The sequence below is a fragment of the Peromyscus eremicus genome, chromosome 5, assembly GCF_949786415.1.
Source record: "Peromyscus eremicus chromosome 5, PerEre_H2_v1, whole genome shotgun sequence".
Lineage (NCBI taxonomy): Eukaryota > Metazoa > Chordata > Mammalia > Rodentia > Cricetidae > Peromyscus > Peromyscus eremicus.
The window spans coordinates 67,214,484-67,241,051 of record NC_081420.1 but is presented as its reverse complement, the minus strand read 5'-3'; the positions used below and the strand labels follow the sequence as shown (position 1 = coordinate 67,241,051).

At 37.1% G+C, this 26,568-nt stretch overlaps 1 protein-coding gene across 1 annotated transcript in view; it reads right to left on the bottom strand.

Moving 5' to 3' along the window:
- Positions 1–26,568, bottom strand: part of Malrd1 (MAM and LDL receptor class A domain containing 1) — a 609,872-nt gene that overhangs the window by 530,649 nt on the left and 52,655 nt on the right. The window contains exons 6-9 of the mRNA XM_059263620.1: positions 15,461–15,607; positions 11,373–11,539; positions 5,685–5,777; positions 2,437–2,644 (exon numbers count right to left, since the gene is read on the bottom strand). Coding sequence (XP_059119603.1) covers positions 2,437–2,644; positions 5,685–5,777; positions 11,373–11,539; positions 15,461–15,607 — 615 coding nt within the window. The remainder of the gene's footprint in view (positions 1–2,436; positions 2,645–5,684; positions 5,778–11,372; positions 11,540–15,460; positions 15,608–26,568) is intronic.

Sequence of the window (26,568 nt, the reverse complement as noted above, 5' to 3'; positions counted from 1 at the left end):
AAGAAGAAAGGGAAAGTGTGTGTACAAGTTTAAAAGCATATAAAGGCATTTTACTTCTGTTCCAAATTGGAATTTTTTTTTAAATCCAAATTAAAATTCAAAACTTGCAAAACAGAAACCTAAAATATGTGTAAAATGGAATTATATTTTAAAAAATTAAAGACAAGTTCTCATATTCTAAGAACGTATATTTATGTGCACAAATATATTATGCTTTAATGAAGAAAACCCTGGACTTACAACAATGTTACTAATTCACTGCAAATGGTTTCCCCAGAGCAAATGTAATTGTATTAGTTTTATGGTCACTATGACAAAATACCTGATGAAAATGAAAAAGCAAGTGTGATTTTAACTCAGGACTGCAGAAGGTTTCAGATGGTTTCTTGGTCCTATATACCTGGCCAGAAGACCATGTCACAGGGAACAGTAAAGATTCTCCATCCTGTCTCACACAGCAGCAGGGGGTGAGGACAGGGGGATTCTGATAGTTACTTGGTTTTCTCTCTCTCTCTCTCTCTCTCTCTCTCTCTCTCTCTCTCTCTCTCTCTCTCTCTCTCTCTCTTTAATCACTCCTCCCTCTTCCCATGGGATGCTCCATTTATATCCAAAGTAAATCTTGGCCCTCAGTTTACTTGCTCCGGTAACACCATCACAGGTAAACCTCACCAATCTCCTATGGGATTCTAGATCTAGCCAAGTTGACAATGAAGATTAACCAAAAAGTAGCCATAAGAATGTTTACATGAGATAATATGGCATAAACATATATGAATATGAATACATACATATGTATGTATATATGTTTGTGGCATTGTAATATGGCTATACATTAGTCATATCACTCTATCAAGTGGCTCTCAATCAAGCATAACAATTTTTTTATTGAATGAGTAAGCTTAAATTATTTGGAAAAATTAAGGCAAGTAAATAGCAGAATCTGTTCATAGACACAGATACTCTGTCCCTCCATTCACCCAGAGGAACTGACAGAATAGTTCTGAGACTGATTGCATTAGAAAAATGACAGACAAGTAATTTGTGACATTTCAATAAACAAAAAATGTACAAAATTAATAGTAAATTGTCAGCTAATGTTCCAGGGATGCATTTGATTTAGGCCCCCAGTTAAAGTGGGGGGTAGGCAAAGAATCATTTACCACAGGGAAGAAATAGAAAACAAGCTTCCAAATTAATGATTGAAAAGGAACACATTTTCTCTCAGTCTTTGAAATTAAAAATAATAGAAGCTCTTAGAAATATGCATTTCCCCAAAATAAATGAAATAAATTATCTTTAAAATATTTAAATAAAGCATAGAAATAAATTTCATATACATTAGAGAAAATAAATTCTCTTTATTCTCTTTGAAAGCAAAAGAAAAGTAAGTGCAAAGCCCACTGAGATCACACTGGTTAGAAGATTATATGGCTGGAAGAAGTAATTGAACTCTATTTATAAACAGGCCCACCTGGGAGTATTCTTTTATTTGCCCATTTTCTTCTCCCAGTGTCTCCAATGCCTTTAATAAAGTCTTCACTGGGCCATCAAGAGAAGCATGTTGTACAAAATATCTTTTCATTACAGGTGGCATTTATTTTATTGCAATATTTCCCCTACATAATAATATCTCACAAAAATAAAAGTCAAAATTTTAATTTTTAAAAAAGTTCTTTATTTGTGATACAATAAACAAATTCATTTATTGGAACTCATGGTTTCTAAATACAGCCCATGGAGTTGCTAAGCCACCTCACATGAGAACTGCCATGTGCATTTTATGTAAATTCTATTTTCATGGAAGTATGACGATGTTTGAATCATTAAAGTATTTCTTCTCTGCTCTTACTAGAAACATTTCATACAAGGTCCATAGGGAAGGAATTGGCCACGTTTGGCCTTCTTTAAGACCACAGACAGCTGGAGGGAACTTCTACAGTCACCATGGCTAAGGGAGGGGGGCAGTGGCAACATATGTCCTCTTTATTTTCCCTCCTCAGTTTCCAAGATAATTACTGAGAGAGGAAAACACAATGTATTTAAAAAGTTATCAATCTATAATATATCTATAAAGAAATCTCTTTCTCAGTCTTTTCCTTCTTTAATCAAAGTATATATATATATATATATATATATATATATATGCATGCAGACATGCACACACACACTCACACACACACTACACACACACACACACACACACACACAATCACAATTTATTTAAAGAACAAAGAAAGCTATTTAGTAATTCTAGCAGCAGACACCAAGCATTAAATTAACAGAGAAGCCCACAAAGGAATAATGCTCACAGTTTCAGAGTGAGAAAGCACTTTCATTTTATCTCAAAGAAATGAGCTTTCCCCCGTTATAGCAAAGGCTATAAAATCCCGCAATCACGAATGAGAGCAGGCAAACAACCCTGGGGAGCAGACTTACCAGAAGCCTCTGAGTCTTCATCATTCCCATTAGAGCAGGCCATTCCAGACTCACAGACTGAAGTGTGGGTAAGGCACTGGCCACTTGTGCAAGTGGATTCATTTATAGAACAAAGCTGCCGGGAGTGGGTCTGCCCACAGGTGTAGACCAACAGCTGATCAAGCCCAATGAAACTTCTCTGCCTTAAAACTGTGCCTTCAAAAACAACCTTTATGGAAAAACATGATTACTTTATGAATATATACTCTTAAAATACAAAAAAGATTAGGAAAAAAAACTGAAGAAGGATCACAGAGATAAGTCACTGAGGAAAATGCCTGTTTAAGACACAGCCAAATGCAGCCGGGCGGTGGTGGCACACACCTTTAATCCCAGCACTCGGGAGGCAGAGCCAGGCGGATCTCTGTGAGTTCGAGGCCAGCCTGGGCTACCAAGTGAGTTCCAGGAAAAGCGCCAAAGCTACACAGAGAAACCCTGTCTCGGGGAAAAAAAAAAAAAAAAAACCACAGCCAAATGCAACTGATGGCAAAATCTGATTACTGGTTGACAAATCTGATCTACGTTCCTGAGACTGATAAACACATGGGCTTCATGCAGGTTCCTGGGAAGCCAATCAAGAAGAACCAAAGAGCCATGTAATCATGCAGATATCCTTTTACTGAAAACTCATTATTCGAGTATAATTTTTATAGTCTTCTTTCTTTTATTTTCAAAAAAAGAGAAAAATATTGTGATTGATTCCATAGAGCTATAACTATATCTGTTTCATAATCTACTAAAATTAATGCTTGAAAACCTGAAGGGAAATATCGGGAAAGGATAAAGAAGTATAGCTTAAGATTAAAGACTTGAAAAGAACCAACATTAAAAAAAGATCACACCCACAGAAAAGAGATAGTTTTCCAATAACCAAAGTATCACCAATTAAAGGAAATGAATCCTATTTTGTCTAATCAGTTTCCTGGCTTTTCTGGAGATACACAATGTTAGTAAGTGACCCAGTCTTTCATTGCCAGCCAAATGCAGGACAATGTCAATGCATTAGGAGTCCTTGAGGTTCTACAGAGAATAATGGTTAATGAACTGCAGAAGGATGAAGCAGAAACAGTTCATTAGATGGCAACCAATTTCCTTCTGCCAATTCAGTAGCCGATAGCTACTTATAAGTAATTTAAGTGGATGGATATCGTATGAGATTTCCATTTCTGAATCACATTAGCTCCATTTCAAGTGTTCAGTACACTCACAGGTATTGAAAAGTTATGCAGCAATGTCTTTGGAACTGAAGCCTTCTCTTTTGGAGGGAGAAGGAGGCTCAAAAGGCTCAGGAAGTAAACCTCACAAGCTGGAAGAGCTGACATAAGATTCACAAGATTATAAAACCTTCTTCCTATGAGATTATAAAATCGGTGACCAGGTTCTGGCAGAAGAAACCCTTCTACCTACAGAGTTGCCTGTAGGAGACTGACTTGTTCATCTGCTTGCCATTTACAGCGGATCTAGAATTCAAGCTTTTGTGTGTTATCACCCTGGCTGGGTTTGGCTTTCAACAATACAGCAGGCTGCATTTGAGATAACCTTATTCCTGTGAGATAGGCTTCCTCCACACTCCTATAAATCTGTCCAATACCCACTGGTCCGTTAAGTTTACTTTGGTGGAATCCTTACTCTGGTCTGTCCTATCATTGAAACACTTTCTGGGAAAAGTTGGTTTTTCTCACCAGGGAAAGTCACACAACAAAAGAGAATTTCTCTATTACTCTAGAGAATATCTGTTACTATTTCAATATAACATCAGTGAACGTCATACAAAAGATCTATCAAAATATTAAATAAAGTTTGGCCCCATTCAGCCTCATCTGATTTAAGGGTTCTGCGTAGATTTCATCTTTCCACGGACAAAAAAGTACATATTTCTTGTTTAAAAAATACTTTGGATCAGATGACAAATACATTTAAAGTTTTGCTTCAGAAGATAATATTCAATTAAATCCTGTGTGATGAGAAAAGCATGCATGCTGTTACATCATTCTTCCATAATCAATAGTGCATGTGCACATGCAATGATGGGCCAGCAGCCGTGTCTTTTCAGAGCATCAAGAGACCTGATACATGATTTATTTCAGGTCTCAAAATTGATGAGTTTAAACTTTGATCTCCACACTCTGCCATCTCATATTCATATTTTAATTCCATCTCCTACACACGTAGATACTTATAACTCCAAAATGTACTGTCTTTAAATGTTGCTTTATTTTATCATTTTGCCAAACCACAAGGCCAACTTCACTTTACAGAAAAATAAACTTACTGAATATTTCCTTCAGAGGTTGTAAATATCAGCTTATAAAATGGTAGTGTCAAGATGTTAACCCAAAAGAGTATAATATAAACTTCAATTTATAAGACTGATATAAAAAATACTATGCTTTGAAAATTCCAGGCTTAGAGCATATGGAATTCTGAAAGTCCACACGGTTATACTCAGTGTTTGGGAAGAGGTGTATAAACCACAGTAAGACCATAAAACAATGCTGCCAGTTTTGTAAGTCACATACAATCAATCTCATCTTTTGTTACTCATACTCTACATTGGTCTATGTATTCTATATGGCAAAGAATCTCAAGTCAGTTATTTAAAGAGGTCATCCATCAAGCCTTTTATATGTTTCAGGTATATAATGGCATAGATAATAATTTCATCACCTGAGTTTCAGCAGAAGCTTACTAAGTATCTGCATTGTGAAGAAAAGTATTTGCCTGAGCAATGCTGGGATCTGGGAAGCACTAGGCAAGGATATAAGGAGAATGAGCAGGTTTGAGTAAAAGTGCTCCTCTAGCACACTGGTTCTCAACCTGTGGGCCACAACCCTTTGGGGTCAAATGACCCTTTCACAGGGGTCACCTAAGACCATTGGAAAGCACAGATATTTACATTATGATTCATAACAGCAGCAGGATTACAGTTATGAAGTAGCAATGAAAATACTTTTAAGGTTAGGGGTCACCACAACATGAGGAACTGTACTAAAGGGTCACAGCATTAGGAAGGTTGAGAACCACTGAGCTAGCAGTTCCTCTGCTCACAGAAAACTTGTCCTGTTAAAGACCCAATATAAAGAAAGGAGAATCTAATTATTATCCCCAAAGACACAAGTCTACTTTTCTAATTTAAATTTAACAGTGGATGATAAATTGCATATTAGCAAAGTAAATGTTTAAGTTGTAACAAAATCTTACTTTTATACCTTAAACATCTTCAGACCTTCTGGTATTAATACATCTTCTTTCACCCATGTGTTGTGGGTTGATGCATTGAATGTCCAAGTCATTTTTTCTTCCTTAGATTTGAAATAGAAACATGTTAATAATCTCCCAAATGCTACTCTTGTGTTTATATATGTGCTCTCCTAATTATGTTTAGTTGAGATTTGTGTATCCTTATGCTCTTAAGTACTGGGAACTCTAAAGTACTTATGTAATAATGAGATGAATAATAATTTTGAAGGAAAATATAGAAGTTATCATAACTGTATAATAAAACTATTTTAAACATTTCCCTTTATTAATAAATGTTAATTGCACACACTAACAGGATCTGGCATGGAATTTTCTTGATAGGAGGGAAAAAATGGAAGATATGTGATTGGATGTGGTCCATGTTTGCTGTACGCATTTTCCCTTCTATCAAGAGGAAATAAGCAATTGCATTTCTGAAATTTTAGACATCTATGATGATCATTTATTGTAGTCATGAGAATCAATAAAGAGTAAAATTATTACTATGTGGTATGAGCTAAGATCTTAACACAAAGTCTATACTGTGCTGCATATCAGAGCTAAATAGTTTCAGTAACTGTGTTCTAGGACCATGCTTTCATACTCTGAATTAACCCCTATGCTTCTTCAGATATTAGCAAGCATTCAAATTATTTTGACATTTCCCTAGAGAAAATAAACCAAATTGTTCGTAATATAGGGAGCCATTGTTTTTGTGAAATCCTGTAGTGCAAATGTGGGGATGACAGAACTGCCTCTGGCTGAGCTCTGACAAGCCTTGCTGGCTTCTAGTATGAAATGGAAAAAATCGGGAAACATCTACTTCTGAGTCTTATGAGGGAAGACATATGTTCCCAGGCTCTCGGCTTCTCCCTCCTCACTCAGTTCTACTTAACTCATTCACATTCAAGATCTTCTTAAAGTGAATCTATCTGCAACTGAGTGGTGTACCCTCTGATGCCTATCCCAGATTCCCAAGCCTCAAACACTTAAGGTCTTTCAGATCTACTAAAGTGTACTTTCTGTCCTTTTCATCCCTATCTACTCCTGAGATTTCCACAGGAGAGAGAAGCTCACATGTGATTGGAGGTGAGAGCTGTCATGTTGCATTGAGATGAATTAGTTTTAAGAAATTAAGAACTACAACAAATTTCCTCACTAATTATTTCCACATAACTTCAGTTATTTAGCATGAAGACACTTCTAAAAATGCTTTTAATAACATTTTGTGGCAAATTATACCCACCAATCCCCACAATGATCATTTTAGAAGAATAATTTTAAGCAATTTGCCTTTTTCCATAATGACTAATTGATTTTCCTCTATCTGAAGATAAATTCATTTACCAACCCCTTTAAACTTAGCAGAGTTCTTTGAAAATCCTTTCCCATATACTAACTTAATGGTATATTATGAATGAGATTGAGATTTTTCTACTATATTTTTCTGTTTGAAAACAGTAGCAATGATAAAGAAAAATAATTTACCCCTGGCTAATTGAAGGTAACTTTTGAGTTCTGGTCTTAATTTCAGACTTTCTAGTTAGTTTGAACAACTTTCAATAAACCCCCAGCTGCAGAAACGTTTTCAAGCATGTTCTAATTTCCTGTTACCTTAAAAACCAATCACGAATCAGTTGATCAATCAATAATTTAAAAAACTTTGCTGTTCCAGATCAGGTTAAAAAATCCAGGCTCACTTGTCAAACACTATCCATTACTGCTCTTCTCAGAGATGCAAGGTTCTCCCTCCCTCCCAGTGAAGAAATCAGATGTATCACCTCAAAGTTAGCTTTTTAAATAAGTACTTTTGAATACATCCTATGATAACATCATGGAACTTGAAAAATATGTTATTTTAATAGAGCTTATTATAGCCTTAAAATTGTATTGTATAAGAACATCAATAATTTCTAAGACATTTCATTTTGATTCAACCTTTATATGAATTGTATTTGGTAGTGGAAATTTTTTAAAAACTATAAAAACTACAAGTCCAGTTCCTAGTATCTCTAACTGAACGACACTAAAAAAGTCTCAAGAAGGGAGTGTGTTGCTATGGCCATTGTTTTATAGATGGAGAAGGGAGTTCTAGACCCTGCATAGGTAGACAATGCAAATGGGAACTGGATTTCCAAAAGGAAGAACACAATTGTTTTCACAGAAGACAAATGGTGATTTTCATCAAGACATATTGTAAAGGTAGTTGAAAATCTTTTTAAGTGTTGGAGAAGGCATCTTCTTGTGACTTAAATGTACTCTGAGAGAAAATCTTTATTCATGATCAACAAATGGTAAAGAGAAAGTCAGAGAAAACATGAACACTTTCAGAATAGGGATGTTCTGAGGGGTCGATGTGCAATGTTCCATACTCAAATGATTTGAGCTGATACACAAATTTCCATTCCGTAGGAAAAGCCCCTCCTGTATGCCTCAATGTAATCCACTCTAATTAGATAATTATGTGGCAGCTGCAGGCAATTTCTGAGTCTTCTTGCATAGCTTCAAGGCCACCAACAGAAAGATATCATTCTTTTTTCATATTATGTATACTGAGACTGGAAATCCATTAGTTATATTCTGAGTGGATTAAAAAAATCCTAAGAAATAAAGTATATATGATGTAAATGAATGATAATATCTTATTGGATATGTAAATAAGGATTAATAAATTATTTTCCATGTAATATAATTGGATCATATTTTTGAAGCATTTGCAATCATAATCTGAACTCAACAAAATCATTTTAGAATTTTTCACTATTCCTTGGTCAAAGGAGATAATTGAAAACCTGAAAGATTACTGGGGCATGAATGGTACCATAGCATATGCACATAAAGACTAACTTGGTTTGGAGTTTGTGAGGCATTGTTTGTGTAGTTTCTTCCATGCATAGGGAATGTTGCCAATGTGACAGAAATGTTAGAAAATAATTTATGCCAATCTCCCAAACAGCTTATTAAATTGAATGAAATACATTAAATAGATGTAGTGGTATTGGATGCTATTACTGCAAATATGTCCCAATAACACATTTAAAAAGGAATTATGCAAGCTGCCAATGGAGAGAAGCAACCAATAGTCTTATCCTGCCAATGAACCACAATAATAACCAGAATGTTAAGATAGTCTAAAAGGTGCAATGGTGGCACTTATATCCTCAGGGTAACCACCAATTACCTAAAAGGACTTAAGGCTAATTTAATAGGAGGTAACTCTTGTCTGGCTCTGTAAATGTAGCCAAGAATCTGCAGCTGTAAGACCATAGAACATAGAGGAGAGCCTACTACCTCTGTCCTTAACCAATATAATTTCTAATTGCATCCTAAACACATGTTGCCATAGCCACAGAAAGGGGCAGATCTCACCCCCCCATCAAAGAAGCTTCTTTTTCTAGCAGAAAGAGATAATTACAGAAAGCTACAATGAACAAAAAGCAGAGGTCAACTGGCCATGTGGTGCCTGCCCTCAAATAATACACTTACAATACAACCCCTAGACCTACAACTCACAGAACATCAAAGAAGGCAGTGGGGTATGATTATAAGAGATTGAGTTAAAATTTATTTTTAAATAATAAAAATATGTAACAATATAAGAAATATAAAAAAGAAATAGGACCAAATATCTGCTGGGAGATGTTTCTTTATTTAGAAAAAAAAAAAAAAAAAGGACATGAAGTGGGTTTGGGAAAAAGTTGGGTAGGGCAACAGGTGGATAATTAAGATCAACAGATATGTTGTATGAAATTCTCTAAGAATTAGTAAGAGTACCATATTTAAAAAAAAAATACTAAGCGCCAAGCGGTGGTGGCGCATGCCTTTAATCCCAGCACTCGGGAGGCAGAGCCAGGAAGATCTCTGTGAGTTCGAGGCCAGCCTGGGCTACAGAGTGAGTTCCAGGAAAGGTGCAAAGCTACACAGGGAAACCCTATCTTGATAAAAAAAAAAAAAAAAAAACAAAAACAAAAAAAAACACCATACTAAGCTTTATATCTCATCCCAGTAGCAAAGGAGAGCATATTGCCCTATGCTGTAACATACTGATACAACTTAATGTGTTAGAACTCGGTGCTTATTTCTTCAAGGAGTAAACAGAAGGAAAAAGACCAGGTACGAGTGGAACAGTACAAAAAGCAAAGGAAAAGGTAAACCAGATGGATTCCTTCCTGGGTCTCAAGCATCTTTCTAAAAAGCCTTCTTATCTTTCAGGATTAATTATCTTGACACTTAAAGCTTCAGAAGGAAAAAGAGCAGAATAAAGTGCTGGTGACAGGTGGTGTTCTCTGCTACCGGACAGGCACAGGTGACAAATACACTTTTCTTGTAAATGAATCAGGAAAAAACCATGAGGAAACTTCAAGTGGATTTATCAGGTCCAGTCCCCTCCTCTCAGGCTGAGCCAAGTGTCCCTGTATAAGCCCCAGGTTCCAAACAGCCAGCACATACACTGAGGACACTTCTTAAACATTCTTACAATATATAACAAACAAAGTTAGATGAGGAATATCTAAATCTAATGCTGTATAAGTAGCTCAGTGGCTAAGAACACTTTCAATAGTTCCTACTGAAGCTGTATTGAGAAAATTATTGAGAGGCAGTATTGCCTTTTTTAGAGAAAGATGGCAGGCAAGAAAACCAAAAACACCAACAGGCTCAGTCTGTGTATACTGGAAACTCTGTCTCACACAGCACACTCCGAGGATGCACACTGTTGTTAAATGATTGTCTATATTCTGGATCTTCTGTGGGGGCCCACAGAGGCTTCCTTGTGAGAAATTACTCAGAGTCAAAGAATCTAAGCTTGCTTTACCCAGCAGGGCTGCCTAAGGAAATGATTTGATCACAGACATGTTTACCAGGTGTTTAGAAGCATCTACACTTGGCTGTACGATGTGCTTTGGTCTTGCAATGGGGAGGTCTTTTGTCTCTCCCTTGGCATATTATAAAAATCCCTTTTGAATAAACAAAGGAGCTGTTGGGTATTGACCCAGGCCCTCCCAAAGCCAGCCTGTGTTTCTATCTTTCTTCTCATTGGCTAGGTCTCTTATTCTATCTGATATTTCCTCATTCCTTTCTTCTCCACCTAAGAACCCTTCAAAGGTGGGAGCCAGTCTCCCACAATCTTCACCATTGGTTAAGTTTTATCATTGCTCCTTAGGTTGACCCTAAACTAGAGAAAGAAGACCACCATTCTAGCCTACCAAAGACCATTTAAACTCCCAGCCCTCCCAGGAAAGGCTCAACTCTGCCCTTCCTCTGTCTTGTAGGGAGATTACTCTCTGTGTGCCCTGGTACATATGTTTCTTCACTTTTAATAAAAGTAGTTTTCATCTACTATGGAAAAAAGAATATTTTTTTGCTCTTGCAGAAGACCTGGGTTTGCTTACCAGTACACATGTGGAGGAGAAAGATCTGACAAGCATTGTAACTCCAGCTACAGGGGACCCAACACCTCTTCTAATCCCTGAGGGCATTGTCCACATGCAGTGCACATGAAAACAAGTGGGTACACACATGCACATAAGTAAGAATAAATAGAATTTAAGAAACAGTGTATGAAGGCTATATGTGACTGAGAAACAGAAAGATAAGTATTTAAGAACAGAAATGTCATATATTCAATGGATTTGAAATAAATGCTATTTTTTTCTTACCTCACTAGAGTACAGTCTTACTCTCAGTATACTGTTTTCCATAGTGTAATAGAATTGAAGATGACAGTTCCTGTCTGTGCAATGACATACAGAGCTGTTTAAATATGCACTGGTCTCTACATGTCCAAAAGTAGAAGTATGATTGTTCTTTAGCCACACAAAGTAACCTAAAGTGAAGACAAAAGAAGCAATTTAGGGAAACAATTATGTGGATTTTGTTTTTGTTTTTGTTTGTTTGTTTGTTTTTGAACAAGACTTTTTATAGAATTTTCAAACCCAGGCTCAAAATATTTTACTTTAAAGGATATGATGCCCGAAAATGATTACACCAACAACAATTGATAAGCTTTAATTTTACACATCAAATCACTCCTAATTCTTCAAGTCAATGTGTAATGGTAAATTCATTGCTGAAATTCAATATTTCTATAAAAGAAATCTGTGATATAAACATTCTACACAATTAAACTAATACCCTATTATTTTCTTTGTGTGCTGTAGATATGTGTGTGTGCCCACGTGTGCCTGTTTGTGGCGTGGAGACAAGTGTGTGCACAAATGGAGGCCAGAGGTCAATGTCAGTCATCTTCCTCATTCACTGTCACCTTCTTTCTTGAGACAGGATCTATTCTGAGGCACCTTGCTGGCCCAGCATTTTCTTTTAAATGTCACAGTGCATTTTTTCTTTAATAAAAAATCCACTATATTTTCTCCCAGAATTAATCCTCTTTTATGTTATTTTTCTAGTTTTCACATAAAAATCTTCATATTTTAAAGTGTGTTGTGGTGGTATTTTACTTGTACTGAAATGTGATTTTAATTGTATGTTAATAAATAAAGTTGCCTGGGGGTCAGAGTTATAGAGCCATAGCAAGTGCGTGGCGGTGGTGGCGCATGCCTTTAAGGACCTGGAGGGCGGTACATACAGGCAATGACAAGGCAGTCACGTGTTTAGTTTACAACCAATGAGAAGGCAGAACATCTAGACTATTTAAAGACATACACACAGGAAGTAGGTCTCTTTTTTTCGGAGAGCTCTCTTGGCTGAAGCAGGATAGCTGAAGCAGGAAGGGTAAGGCTCTTAGTTCTGACCTCTTGGCTTTCTTCTCTGAATCGGCTCTGTGTTTCTTATTTAATAAGACGGTTGGTTACATCTACAGTGTGTACAATTTAAAATGCTGTCTTTCTTATAAATCACATGGAAGCAATAGTTATCTATAGTCTTATTAACTATATCTATCGATTTTGTAGTAAACAAAATTATCGTCAACTTATTTTCAAGTATTTACAACTAATTTGGGCTGTTAAAGAACCAATAACATTGGTGATACAAAGAACAAAGCAATTTTGTGATATATTTTGCAAAAATAAAATCTGAAATCTTCAGTACTGTGAAGGTTAGGACATATTCCTATAGCTGCTAAAATAAAATAAACTATCAAATAAAAAGCCCTGTATCAAGCATGGGCTATTTCTTTTTGAGTTTTGGTCACTGGGGTCCCCTACGTGGCTCCACATAGTATAGTCTATGGCTGTTGCTCTTGACAGACAGACATAAGGAAGACCAGTAAGAACGCATTTACCAAAGAGATGCAGAAACGCCAAGAATGTCCATGAGGAGTGAAGCCTTGAATCAGTGTCAGCACTCCAGGGAGGTCTTGAAGAGCTAAGCGATGCCATGACAAAATCACTAACCAACATGCAACTCTCTTTAATATAAAAAATAATGAGTTTTTGAATTTGCTATTTGGAAAATTTTATAAGGTATAGTGTAAGACCAGAGCTGGTTTGAAAAGAAAAATCAAGTACCAGAATCGAACACACATAAGTCGGGAAACCTTGGAATGATGAGACTGGAAATGTTATATAAATAGAATTGATATGCAAATACCACTAATAGAAGAAATAGAAACATATAACATGTTGTGGGATAATCTTTTTGAACACTGTGAAGATGTATCTGTTTTATCTCACCTGCTTAAGGCACCTTCTGAAGACCAATAGCTAGGGAGTAGAGGATAGGTGGGACTTCTGGGGAGAAAGAGGAACTGGGAGGGGGGGATCTGAGAGGCAGGGAACTCACCAGTAAGATATGAAGGCAGTTTGGCATACAGTGTGGAGGAGAGGTAACAAGCCATGTGGCAGAATGTAGATTAATACAAATGGGTTTATTTAAGTTATAAGAGCTACTTGGGAACAAGCTTAAGCTAAAGCCAAGCTTTCATACTTGATAAGAAATCTCTGTGTCATTATTCAGGGTCTGGGGATACAAAGATAGTCCTGTTACAGTAACGTGTTGGTTAGCTCATGTCATCTTGCAACAAACTTAGATACCCCTGGGAAAAGAGATTCTCAATTAAAATTGCCTCCATCAGACTGGCCTGGAGGCATGTCTATGGAGCTTTTTCTTGATTGATAAGTGATGTAGGAGGTCCCAGTCTACTGTGGGTGGAGCCATCCTTAGGTAAGTGGGCTTGAAATGAATAAGAAAGGTAGCTAGCTGAACAAGCCATGTGGGCAAGCCTCCTCCTCCATACAGGTTCCTGCCTGGTCCTGCCCCAGCTTCCCTTCATAACAGACTGTAACCTGAAATCTAAATAAATCCTTTCCTTACCAGGTTGCTTCTGTTCATAGTGTCTTGTCACAGCAACAGAAAAGAAAGCTAGAACAGAGAGCACAGGCAGAGAGATGGAAAATTTAGGGATTAGAAAGTAACACTAGTGCACAAATCAATGTAACAGTACTCAAGGATGTCTTTATGGGATTCCTGTGTGTGAATGTGTATGTCTTTGTGTCTTGGCTTATTTTATTTTATTTTTTTGGCTTTGTCTCTTTTGTTTGTTTTATCCTATTCCAGTTTGCTTGTTTTTGTTTTATTTTATTTTATTATTTCTTAGATGTCTGTTTCCTAGTGAGAGACAGAAAGAAGGTGGATTCAGATTTGAGGGGAGATGGAAAGGAACTGGAAGCTGTAGGGTGAGAGGAAACCATGATCAGATTATATGTCTAAAAAATTTATTTCCATAAAAGAAGAAGACAGAAATAAATACTAAGGAATTTTAGTTTTTTAATAAAAAAAAAAATCAGTGTTTGCGCAGGTATGTGTGTGCAGTGTGTGGTTAGGTGCCCAGAGAGGCCAAAAGATGAAGTCAGGTCCCCTAGAGCTGGAGTTCAGTCTGCAGGGAAGCAGCACATGTGGGTGCTGGGATCTGAGCTCAGGTTCCTTGTAAGAAAGCAGGTGCTCTTCACAACTGAGTCATTCTCTCCAGCCCCCACTTTAGGTTTTAGCAAATCAATTCAGTATTCATATGTGTGTATTTAAATTAAGACTATTGAGCCAGTTAGATGGCTTAGCAAGTAACTGTTCATATGGCAAACACAAGCCTGAGGACCTCCATTCATCCCCAAACCTTCATGGTAGAGGGAGAAAAGCAAACCCTCACATACATTCTATCACACACACACACACACACACACACACACACACACACACACACACCATACAGTAATAAATGAAATTTTGAATTAAGAATATATATTTAAGAAGATGTCAGGCAACATTTCCAAATCAGTAGGAAAAAAATAAAAATAAAAAGCAAGTAATAACTGAGAAAGAGGTCAGGGTGGGAATGGTGGGGAGACACATACGCAGATCCTAATAACTTACATTAGAATAACAGAAGGACACTCCACACTGCAGTGATGAGAACAGCTGGGTGAGGGGGTGGTATAAGGGAGGGGGAGGGAAGAGGAGGAGACAAGGGAGGGGAAACTGCTTTGTATGTAAAATAAAAAATTTAACAAAAAAAGAGCAACTGAACTTGATAAAAAGCTTTGCTTTTCATTTTTTTAAACTAATTCATCTAGACAAAATGAAAATAATAAAATTAAAAGGGCCAACAGCTAATGTAGCATAATTTTTCTTTTACAGGGTTAAAAATATTATTTTTCATTTTCAGTATCTATGATGTAATGTATCTTAATTAATATGAATGCTTATCAGCACCTCTGGCTTAAAGACTTACTATTCATCACATAAAGCAGAATTCTAACACTGAGATATAAACTACATTACGTTTTATTGGTACCTTCATCATTGCCACTTTGATCTTGCCGGGGTGCAGAGTCCAGTGGAGGGACATCACTTGCTTTTGTGCACATCCAAGAAGTTTGCTCAGCAGTTGCCTCGGTAACCCAGGCACACATGTCAAAGTCAAATCCACAGGTCTGGTACACTAGAGAAGAGAGCAAAGGGCCTTGGTGGATTATTACAGTCTCCCAGAGTGTCTGCTCAACCACAGCTGTATGTTATAATAAACTAAGAGGGCTTCTGCTGAAATACAAGGGCACATTACTATCCTGAACTTTTGGTTCAGGAAAGACTTGGACCCAGGCAGGTGTATCCAACCTTCTACAACTGGGACATGATGCTTTCATCTACAAAGTTCATGCTGGAAAACTACATAACTGCATTACAAAAAGACACTACATACTATTTTAAGTAATGTTTGTTTGGCCAAATTCATAGCTATCCTGGGGTACATTTGACCCACAGGCCAGACACAGTTGCAAGAATACCTAAGCCACTCTATTTTGCAAAAGCTTTTTATTTGATAAAAATGTGGATCTTCTCTAATAAGAACCATTGGCTTAAAATTAGATTTCTAGTTTTTCTTGCATCATAGCTTTAGAATAAATTGTAAAGTTTCATAATATTTCCCCTTAACTACTTCATGGAATTATATCCACTAGTTTAATTTACCATTCATAATCAAACCTGAATTTTAAAAGCCAAATATTGCATATGATTATAAGATAATCTTTAGTGGTGTGACTTTATAAAACATCACCTTAAATAGACGTGTTTAATCTTGTTCACTGTTCTACTAAACAGCAGACTTTGTCATCCAGCTAAAACTAAGACGTCAATGCCAACAAAGATTGGCACGTACGTGCTCCTATCTCTGGTTTCTGGGTTTTATAAATTGTGTCCATAGCAACAAGATGGGCATCTCAATTTGACACTTACATCTCAAGCCTTCATCTGCAGAATCAAATCTGTAGAGCTCCATATCTGAACAATACAAGTCCTGCTTGGTTTTTGACACTTCTTGGCATGGTAAAATCTCATCTGTTAAATTTAGATCATGGTCACAAGTGAGATGCAGGAGCCCTTGGAAACACATCTCTCTCAGAATGTTAACATTCAATAAATATGTTCTTAAACACTTGCGTAGCCAGATCACAAAGTCATAATCAGAAAAAAAGAGATAGGGAGACAAAGACAGAGAGACAGAGGAGACAGAGAGAATAAAGCAAACATGCAACTGGATCTATAGTCTAATCAGATCGTGGTAGTATCAATGACGCCTCCAAAGCAAACCATCAATGTCTTCGCAGAAGCCATCTACACTAACACTGAAATGAAGAGCCTAGGACTGTAACTTGTTCAGGGAACTAATATGGTAGATGGCATCCCCTGCCACTGGAAATGAGCTCTACTCTTGAACTAGCTTCTCTGAAGCCCTTTCACACTATGTCTAGTTTTGTGGTAGAGATTATGCTTGGAAGTAGACTCGCTCTCCCTGCTGCTCATAGTGCTACTTGCAGAAAATTTCTTACTCTCTGAGTAGGAAATACCAAATTTGACTCGCTTGATATTGATATCTCTCATTGGGCCAGGTTTCCATACTCAACAGCATATGGTGTAGGAACTCTTAAGTCTTTGGAAATTTGGGTTCTGGCTGTTTCAACATTCACTTTCATGTTATTTCTCAGTTTCATGATTTCTTCTTCTCCTTTCTTTTTCTTTTTCTTTTCTTTTCTTTCTTTCTTTCTTTCTTTTTTTTTTTGTTCCTGGAAAATAACTTTGATGAAAACGTAAACTCTATTAAACCTTCAACTTACTTCTGTAAGTGCTACCAGTTCTCACAGATCACTTGTTTCCTAACTCACTCTTGAACTTGTCCTGGTAATGAAGAAACACAACTCCATTTCTTCATTGCAGCGTGATAACCTCTGATGATACTGAATTATTTTCTTATCACTCAAGTGGTCCACTCTGCAATGGCCACCTAACATGTATAGCTCCCTCCGTTTGGTACCTCAACTCTCGCAACACAGTCATGTTTCTTAGTGACACCAATGAGAATGGGCTGCGTATATGATGGTAATCCATTAAAATCATACCACATACTGAACCTGGAATCATCTTAGTTTATTTGAGAACATTCCATGGTGTTTGATCAATGACAGTTTATCATACCAGCACCTGTCAGCCTATGGTCCTACAGTATCTCCCACTCCTTTTGTAATCTGTCATACGTTCATTTCTTTTCTTACAGTTGTATAGACAGGATGCCTTTCCCTTTATCTCCTCATGCACTTCCAATCTCTCAAAGAAAGACTAAATATAACCCTCTACCCAGGTGGCCCTGTATTTATACAGCTAATGGGCATAAAGAGAGGACACAATCATTCAGACTGAAATAAGTTCATGTTTGTGTCTATCCAGTTCATTATAGCATGGCACCCCAATTCTCTTCTCTTCAGTCTTAGACATCTATTCATATCCTCCTCATTCTTTCCCACTCCATCATCATTTCAGTTAGTCATCATTCTTCACACTTCACTGGGAAAATGAGAGAAACCAGAAGAGACTTGCACAAGCCCCGCCTCTTCCTGCTGTGTGCTCTACATCTTCTCTCGTCAGCTGCCCAAGCTCTCCTCTGGACACCCTTTTCAGAAATTGCATACTCTACTTATTTAAGGATTCACTCCAGTAATTTCATGCTCTCTCCTCTACAGCCACATGTTCTCTTTCCTTATGAGATCATTCCCTTTGGTACCCATACAACAGCATTTCATCCATCTTCAAAAGACTCAAACCTTCAGCTTACTTCTATAAGCACTGCAGATTCTCGTGAATTCCGACTTGTTTAATGCTTACTCTTGAACTTGTCTTAGTGAATTTTTTTTCCTTAATGTAAGATTCCTATTATATAAAATCCACTGCTTAGGTCACTTGAAACTACTCAGTGTCATTTTCTACATCTGCAGCATTATGCAATTAAAAATCACTATGTATTTCCAAAACATTTCGTCACATTAAATAAAATTCCATATCCATTGCTGGTAAGGCTCCATTCTTTCCACAGTCTCAGACACTGCCTTCTGTCACTGTGGACTTACTCACTCTGTACTACCCATACAAATGATATGATATAGCACACAATCTTCTGGATCTAGCTTCTTTTGCTTAGCATGTGTTCATACAGCCTCCATGCTGCAGTAAGAATCATATTTCTCAACCTTTTCTTCCCAATGTTGCCAGTTTCAATGGAAACTGTATCTATCAAGGCTGACTTCTAAGGTATGGTTTCTATTCACTTTTCAATCCTCAACGAACCATTCAATAACACTGGGCATACTTGATTGCTCCCTAATCTTGACTTCTGCAGCTTCATTGGAGTGAAGGATGGAAGATGCAAAATGGAGTATTCTCTAAGCTCAGTTTTCGCTTATGTGATCAGATTTTCACACTGAATTGTAGCTCAGGCTCTATTTCAGACCTTATCTGGACTCCAACTGAGACATTCTCCTGCTGTCTTGGTTATTTCCCTAGAATGATAAAAAAGTATGTACAAAAACTAAGCCATAATATAAAATTTATTTTCCTCTGCCCAAACTTTCTCTCTACAAATGTCTTTTCAATCATAAATAATATCCAACTTGTCCTTGTGCTTCAAGCATGAAGTTTGCAATCTGCCATCTCTCTCTTTTCTCCTCTTCTCTCCTTTCCTCTACCCTCCTCTCTTCCTCATCTGTATTCCCTCTTCTCTCCCCTTCTCATCCTCTCTCTTGGCATACTCCCCATTGGAAATTTTCTACTTTATCTGGAAAACACATACAAAACTCCATTAATATTATCAGTTCTGGCTCAAAGGACAGCCATCTTATTCTGGATTTTAGTAACATTTTTGCTTGAGTCATGGTATTATGTAACCCACATTGATCATAAACACCTGGTCTTCCTGTCTCTATCAACCCCCCAAGTTATAGAAGTACTTCTGTGATCTGCTATAATAGTAGAAGCAAAGATGACCTTGAATTCCTGACCCTCCTGCTTTTGCATTTCTCCTGAGGAGAGAGGGGAATCTTTTCAAAGGATGCACTTCTACGAGAGAGACAGTAAAGTCCTTGCCATGATCTTCACCTAGTAAACCAAACTTGCTCCTGCAGGCTTTTACATTTACATACCTTGCTAATATGCACATGTCTTGTTCTCTGGACCCCTCAGCCTTTCTGTTCAATTACTATCTGTGAATTTAAGGTCAACATGCTGAGTGTGCTGCTTAAGTCTTTACTCTCTCACCCTCACCTCTGGTACATTTTTTTAGTCCTATGTTCTCTTGCTCATCATTTGATAGAAAGTACATTTTTTAATTTACTTGCTGTCATTTTACTCCAAATAAAAATACAAGTTCCCTGAATGTAATGAGTATTACTTATCTTTTTTGCTATTGTTTACCTCAATACCTAGAAATATATCTTGGCAGAATATAGAGTTAAATACATATTTATTTCTTTAACAAATGAGTAAATGACTAAGATTGAAAGTATTTGGGGGTCTCTAGAAATCATCTTTTATTTTATTTGTGATAAAGTAGATCAATTGGTAATAGCAGTTATTACCAGTACCTACATAGTCTGGTTTTTCATAATGAGCATTTGAAAATGATGAATATGCAAATCATCTTGAAAATAAGATACACTGGAAATAAAATTGCACATGCAATTTAGAAAATGATGACAATAAGTGAAGCTAGGCTTCAACAATAACAATTACTGTGAAACAATTAAAATGATAATTTTGTTGATTCATATCAGTGCTACAAATCCACCCTTTAGAGCTACCATCGTTGGGCATAATTCAATGAAATGTTATATATTATCTCTGATTTACCACTATTTATACAAGAGTTTAAAAGTATTATACACAAAACTAGCAAAATATTTAAGTGTAAATTTCATTTAATTGAGATGTATTTTGTATGGATAGGTATTAAACATTTCTTTTATTCTTTTTCAGTTTAATAACTTATAGTGTTTACCCAATCAAATTTATAACCACAAATAGATTTATGTTTGGATATGGTTTGCATACATTGTCAATCAATAAATCTCCAGGAAGCTCATTTTATTTTAGTTTATTCAATACAATGGCTTACAATCATTCACAGAAATACATTCATTCTCTCCTTCCCCTTTCTCTTTCTCTCCTCTCTCTCCCTTCCTCCTCTTTTCCTAACTCCTTCTCTTACATTGTACTGCCATCTCAATTTACAGAAATTCTTCAGCAAGGTCATTAAAATCTCTCATCTTCAATAGAAGCAAGGTTTGCCAACCACCTCCAGGCATCTAGACTGATGAAGTCACATGTCTAAAGAGAGCCATCCTTCAAAGCTTATCTTACAAAAACAGGTTGTGTGCAATTGGCCAGTAATTCTTAAACATTAGATAATGAATTCCAGGTCTGTTGCAGTGAAAGTTACAATTGACATCCAATTTTGACCCTAAAGGTTTTAGATAATTTTTGTCAGTTTTCTTTAATTAATAATGGATTTAAATTAATAGTTATTGGTTCTTAAAAGTTTACTGGAAAGCTAACATTTTAAGACGGTAAGTAGGATTTTAGTTGCTTAACTGGATAATATTTATGCATCATGAAGATTCTAATTAAGCAATGATTTGTACATTGGTGTCATTTTACAAATGACACTGAAGTAAAGTCCTGAAAACCCAATCAAAAATATTCACAGAATTTCACAATATTCTGATTATGAGCCACAGCATGCAATCATTATAAAAATTATAATCATCAATTTATTCAAGAATCAATCAGTGTTATTCAAAAATCACTGATTAAATATATTTTATTTCAGCATAGTCACAAACCTTGATTTCTATTTTGTACTTGCTACGTTTGGGAGAGTCTAAAGATATTTCTTCCAATAAATGTACAATGAACTTAGCATCTTGGAAACAGCAACAGCTCAATAGAATGTTATTCTTAGAAGTAGAGGAAATGTCTGAAAGATTTCCCTAATACTATAAAAAGAACTTACTTTAGTTTTCTCAGTAAAGAATTAAGAAATGATAAAAGTAAGTATAATTACATATTGCTATAAAGTTATTTTACAGTAAAATTTAATATACTCTTACTGAAAAAAATAGGGTTATCTCTGAACATATTATCACTAAGGTATGCATAAACCACACCATTTGTATTTTTCAAATTTGAAAAGCTATCAGTTTTATAAATTTATTTTAACTTACCTCTAGTAAATTCAATATTTATTTCTTCTTGATATCTTTTGTCAGTGTTTTGTAGCTTTCTAAGTGCATATCAAACTCATATTTGTTACATGCATATTTAAGAATTCTTTTTACTCTACTGCATGTGTGGCCATTTTTCTGGTGTTGATTTCCAGTGGCTCATTACTATTACATGAAGACAAATTTGATTCTTCTTCTGACCTGGTCACCTGCCACTATGTCAAGTTAATTTTCCAGTTCTAAAGATTTTTAAAAACTATATTCCGGCCAGGCGGTGGTGGCGCATGCCTTTAATGCCAGCACTCAGGAGGCAGAGTCAGGCAGATCTCTGTGAGTTCGAGGCCAGCCTGGGCTACCAAGTGAGTTCCAGGAAAAGACGCAAAGCTACACAGAGAAACCCTGTCTCGAAAAACAAACAAACAAACAAACAAACAAAAAACTATATTCCATGAGACTGTTTGAATACATTATCCAAATAGGGAAGTATACTTTATTCTATTAACATTGTGTGCCCTGCTTATGTGTATTGTTCTATTGTACCACTTAGGATTTTTGGTATGTTGTTGAATAAGAGTGATGAATGGACAACCTTTCCTGGGTGCAGTTTTAGGGCAAAGCATCATTCTTTTATCATTAGGTTTAAGGTTAACTTTAGGATTTGAGGGCATTTATCATGTTAAATAAGTTCATAGGTCTTCCTAGTATTTTGAATTTTGTCAAACAATTTTCCTGGATCATAGAAGCAAGTACATGGTCATTTCTTCTTTAGTTTGTTTACATGGTATCACAAATTGATTGCTTTACAAATATTAAACCAGTCTTGCATTTCAATTGATTGTATTATATAACATTTTACTGAAAATTTCTGTGATTCTGTATGAACACTTACCATAAAGGGGAATAATATTTTGTGGATTTTGTCTGGATTTGTGTTGTGCAGTGTAGGCCTTTCAGAATGAGGTAGAACATGTTCTCATTTCTATTTGCTATACTGAAAAGAACAAATAAAATTTTATTTTTGAAATTTTTCAACATGATTTGCAAGTGAAATAATGTTGTCTTAGAATTTTCTTCCATGAAAAAGGTTCATTATGAATTTTTTACTAAACATAAAATTCTTCAGGTTATTACTTCCTTATTAATGAATTTTAATAGTTTGTCTTTGAAAGAATCTACCACAAATGAATTGTTACATATAGTTATTTGTAGTATTCTGTGTTATTAGTTTAATATCTAAAGATCTTTTTTGTTAGACTCCATTTCACTGATGATATTGGTAATCTATGTTTTCTGTATTTTTATTTTGGCTAATCTAACAAAACCATTAGTTTTATTACCTTTTATAATAATTGTCCTTTGTTTCTGTAATTGTTTTGTTTATTTCTCATTCCAAATCATCATCAATGTCATCATTTACTTCCCCTATATATGATATTTTAGCTTCTGTCTGTATTTGAGAGAGAGACAGAGACAGAGTCAGAGAGAGACAGAGAATATATTTGCCTATCACAGACTACAGTGTTATCAAAAAAGGCTGTCATGGTTTAAATAAGAATGGCCCCATAAACTCATGCATTTGAATGCTTAGTCACCAAGGAGTAGAACTGTTTCGTAGGGTTAGAAGGATTTGGAGATATGGCCTTCTTGGAGGAAGTTTGTCACTGGAGCTGGGCTTTGAGGTATCAAACTCCCATTCAAGACCTGTCTCCTTATCTCTGCCTATGGATCAGGATGTAGCTCTCATCTACATCTCCAGCACCAAGCCTGTCATGTCTGCCACAATGCTCCCCACTGTGACAATAATGGGCTAAGCCTCTGAAACTAAAGCAAGCTCCCAACTAAATGCTTTCTTTTATAAGAGTTGCCTTGGTTGTGATGTCTCTTTACCCAAGTAGTACAGTGACTAAGACAAAGGAGAAATTGTGTTTCCACTCAACCTGATTACTAAAGTCCCAGTCTTCTGGTAGAGGTTAGGATTTCATCATATGACTGAGTGGAGGAGGACTCAAATTAGCACTTAGCTTTGAAATTTTAGTCCTTTCATAATTTTCTTGCCCCAGATTGAAGACTTTGCTTGCTTTCTATTGTTGTGGCCCTGAGATGAGACTGTTCCATACAAACATTGCTTTCTACTGTTTTTGTAGTTTAACCACTATATTGTTTTAAAATATTTTTAATAAATGTCAATTGTTAAACATTCATAGATTATTTTGTTCAAGTATATTATATGGTGTTTTTGATGACTTTCTGTGTATGCCTTCTATTCTCATTGGAAGACATGTAATGAAGTATAGTAGTAGGACAGGCCCATAGGGTCAAGAAAATTGGCTCAAACCTGTTGGTTGAAATATTAAGACAACTCCACATAGTTAAAAGGGAGGTTTATTTTGTAGGGTAACTAACAAATGAAGGGATAGGTTACAGGATCTGGGAAAGGTGAAGCCCAGTCCAGCAGTGTTCTCTGAAGAACTCTTCTTGGTCTACCTCCAGTGTCTAGGATCCAGGAACTAAGAGAGCTGGCACATCCGGAGTCTTAAGTGTTCCTGTCTCAGCCCCACCTCATAGTCATGACAGTTACTTGAAGCCTCAATGGGGGTAGTACTTCCAGGACAAAGCTGGAACAGCTACCCACTACACAAACCAGTTGCCAAGGCATGTACATAATGTAGTTCCTTATGAACCAACGGAGGGCCTAGCAACAGGTGCTATCCAGAGTTTCTGATCATGCCCAGCCAATGAGCCATGGCCACACAGTGTCACCAGATCAGGACACAGCCTGAGTACTGGGAGGAGGGTATATAAGGCTTTCCCCATTAGTGAATAAGTAAATCTGCTGTTTACCTTTTACCTGACTCCCAGTGTCAATGTCATTGATGCTGCACCTTCTCACCCCCTCCTTCAAGGGAGCTATTAGAATCTAGCAACATCTGGTGCTTTAATGTGGAACTTCTGTTACTTTCACTTTCCTGGCGCAGGTTCCATCATCTCCCTCCCTTCACTGGCAGTGCTGGACAGCACCCCCAAGATTGTGTGTTTCAGTGAGAAGGCCCTTCAGTGTTGTGTGCTTTTGGTTCCTTTGGCACAGTTTTTCTCTTTCTGTTCACCTGACACCTTCACATAAGGGCTAACCCCCTAGGAGGTGAACCAAGGCTTGGCTCCTGAACACCATCCCTCATTCAGAGACACTATATGGCTATAGCCTAAAAACCACAGAAGTCCCCTACTAAGCACAAGACATGAAGGTCCATCACAATTTTCCATACGAACTTTCTCAGTTTTGATGACAAGGGGCTCAGTCCAGACTACAAGCACTAGGCATCTCTGCCAAGGAACGTGCCTCTGTCTGTCCCTGGTAAGATGGAGAGATCCTATCTCCTTCCAATGGCAACTGCCAGCCCCACTGCTGACCCATGGGAGAGGATATGCCTGTGTTTTTCCTCAGAGTGCCATTATGCCAATATGGGTCCCAGCAAGAGATGTGCACCTGACCACAGATCAGCCTGCTTCCACCAAGGAGGAAATAACCCAGGATGGGTAATGTATATACTCACCTTTCTTGCTCTTATTGCCCCTCTAAAAGCTGAAGACTTCCCTCATTTTGTTTGATACCTTTTGAGATGAAGAACATTAGTTTAGCACACTGGGAGCTAGCTAAATATATTAAGGGTCCATGGTCAGCTAAGTTTCTATATGGTTCATTACAGCTAACACACAAAATTTTCCAATTGAATCAGACAAGGGCAGAGGTTATGGCTATTGAATCTTTATTTTTTGAAAAGGTTTGGCACAATATAAAAAGGCTGTTTGATCCCTTCTGGATTCTCACTTATGTTTTGATTGGCAGGGTGTGCTTTTAATCTTTCTCCTTTTTAAGTGTCTCCCATAGCACATCTGGTAACAATGGGTGGCCACTAAGGCAACTTTACAGGTATTAATGGCTCTTCAACATCCAAATTATAGCCCTCCACAGGAGGTTATGCATGCCTGGCTTTCTGAAATTCAAAAGGCTACTGCTTGATCCTCCCCACCCAGGGTGACTCCCCAGTGATGGACACTCTTTGAGGGCTGATAGTCAATAATGGGTAAGAGCTTGTTTGGCAAGTCAACCTAAGACAGGCATAATTCAGTTGCTGACCCCGCCCCCTCCGCCCAGGTGGGGTCAACAAGGCTGGATCAAAGAACTCTGACTCCTGCTGAACACCCGTATAATAAAATAAAAAGGGTAGATATGTAGTAGGACAGGCCCATAGGGTCAAGAAAATTGGCTCAAACCAGGTGCCAAGGAATGTACATAATGTACTTCCTTATGAGCCAACGTAGAGTCTGCCTAAAGGCCTAGCAACAGGGGCTGTCCAGAGTTTCTGTTCATGCCCAGCCAATGAGCAGTGACCATACAATGTCACCAGATCGGGACACAGCCTGGGTGCTGGGAAGAGGGTATATAAGGCTTTCCCAGTTACTGAATAAACAAATCTGCTGTTTGCCTTTCACCTGACTCCCAGTGTCTGTGTCATTGATGCCACACCTTCTTACCCCCTCCCCTGAGGGAGCCATTAGGACCAGCAACAATGAAGTCTCCTGGTGTAACCATTCATTGCTGTTAATTCCAACAATATTTTCTTTATTAAAAAAAATTTATTCATTTTTCATACTAACCAATGATCCCCTCTCTTCCTCCTCCTGCTCCCCCGAGCCTTACCTCCCCACAACCACCTCTGCATTCCCTCCTCTGAAAAGGTAAGGCCTTGCATGGGAAGTCAGCAAAGCCTGGTACATTCAGTTGAGGCAGGTCCAAGCTCCTCTCCCTGCATCAAGTCTATGCAAGGTGTCCCACCATATGTAATGGGCTCCAAAAAGC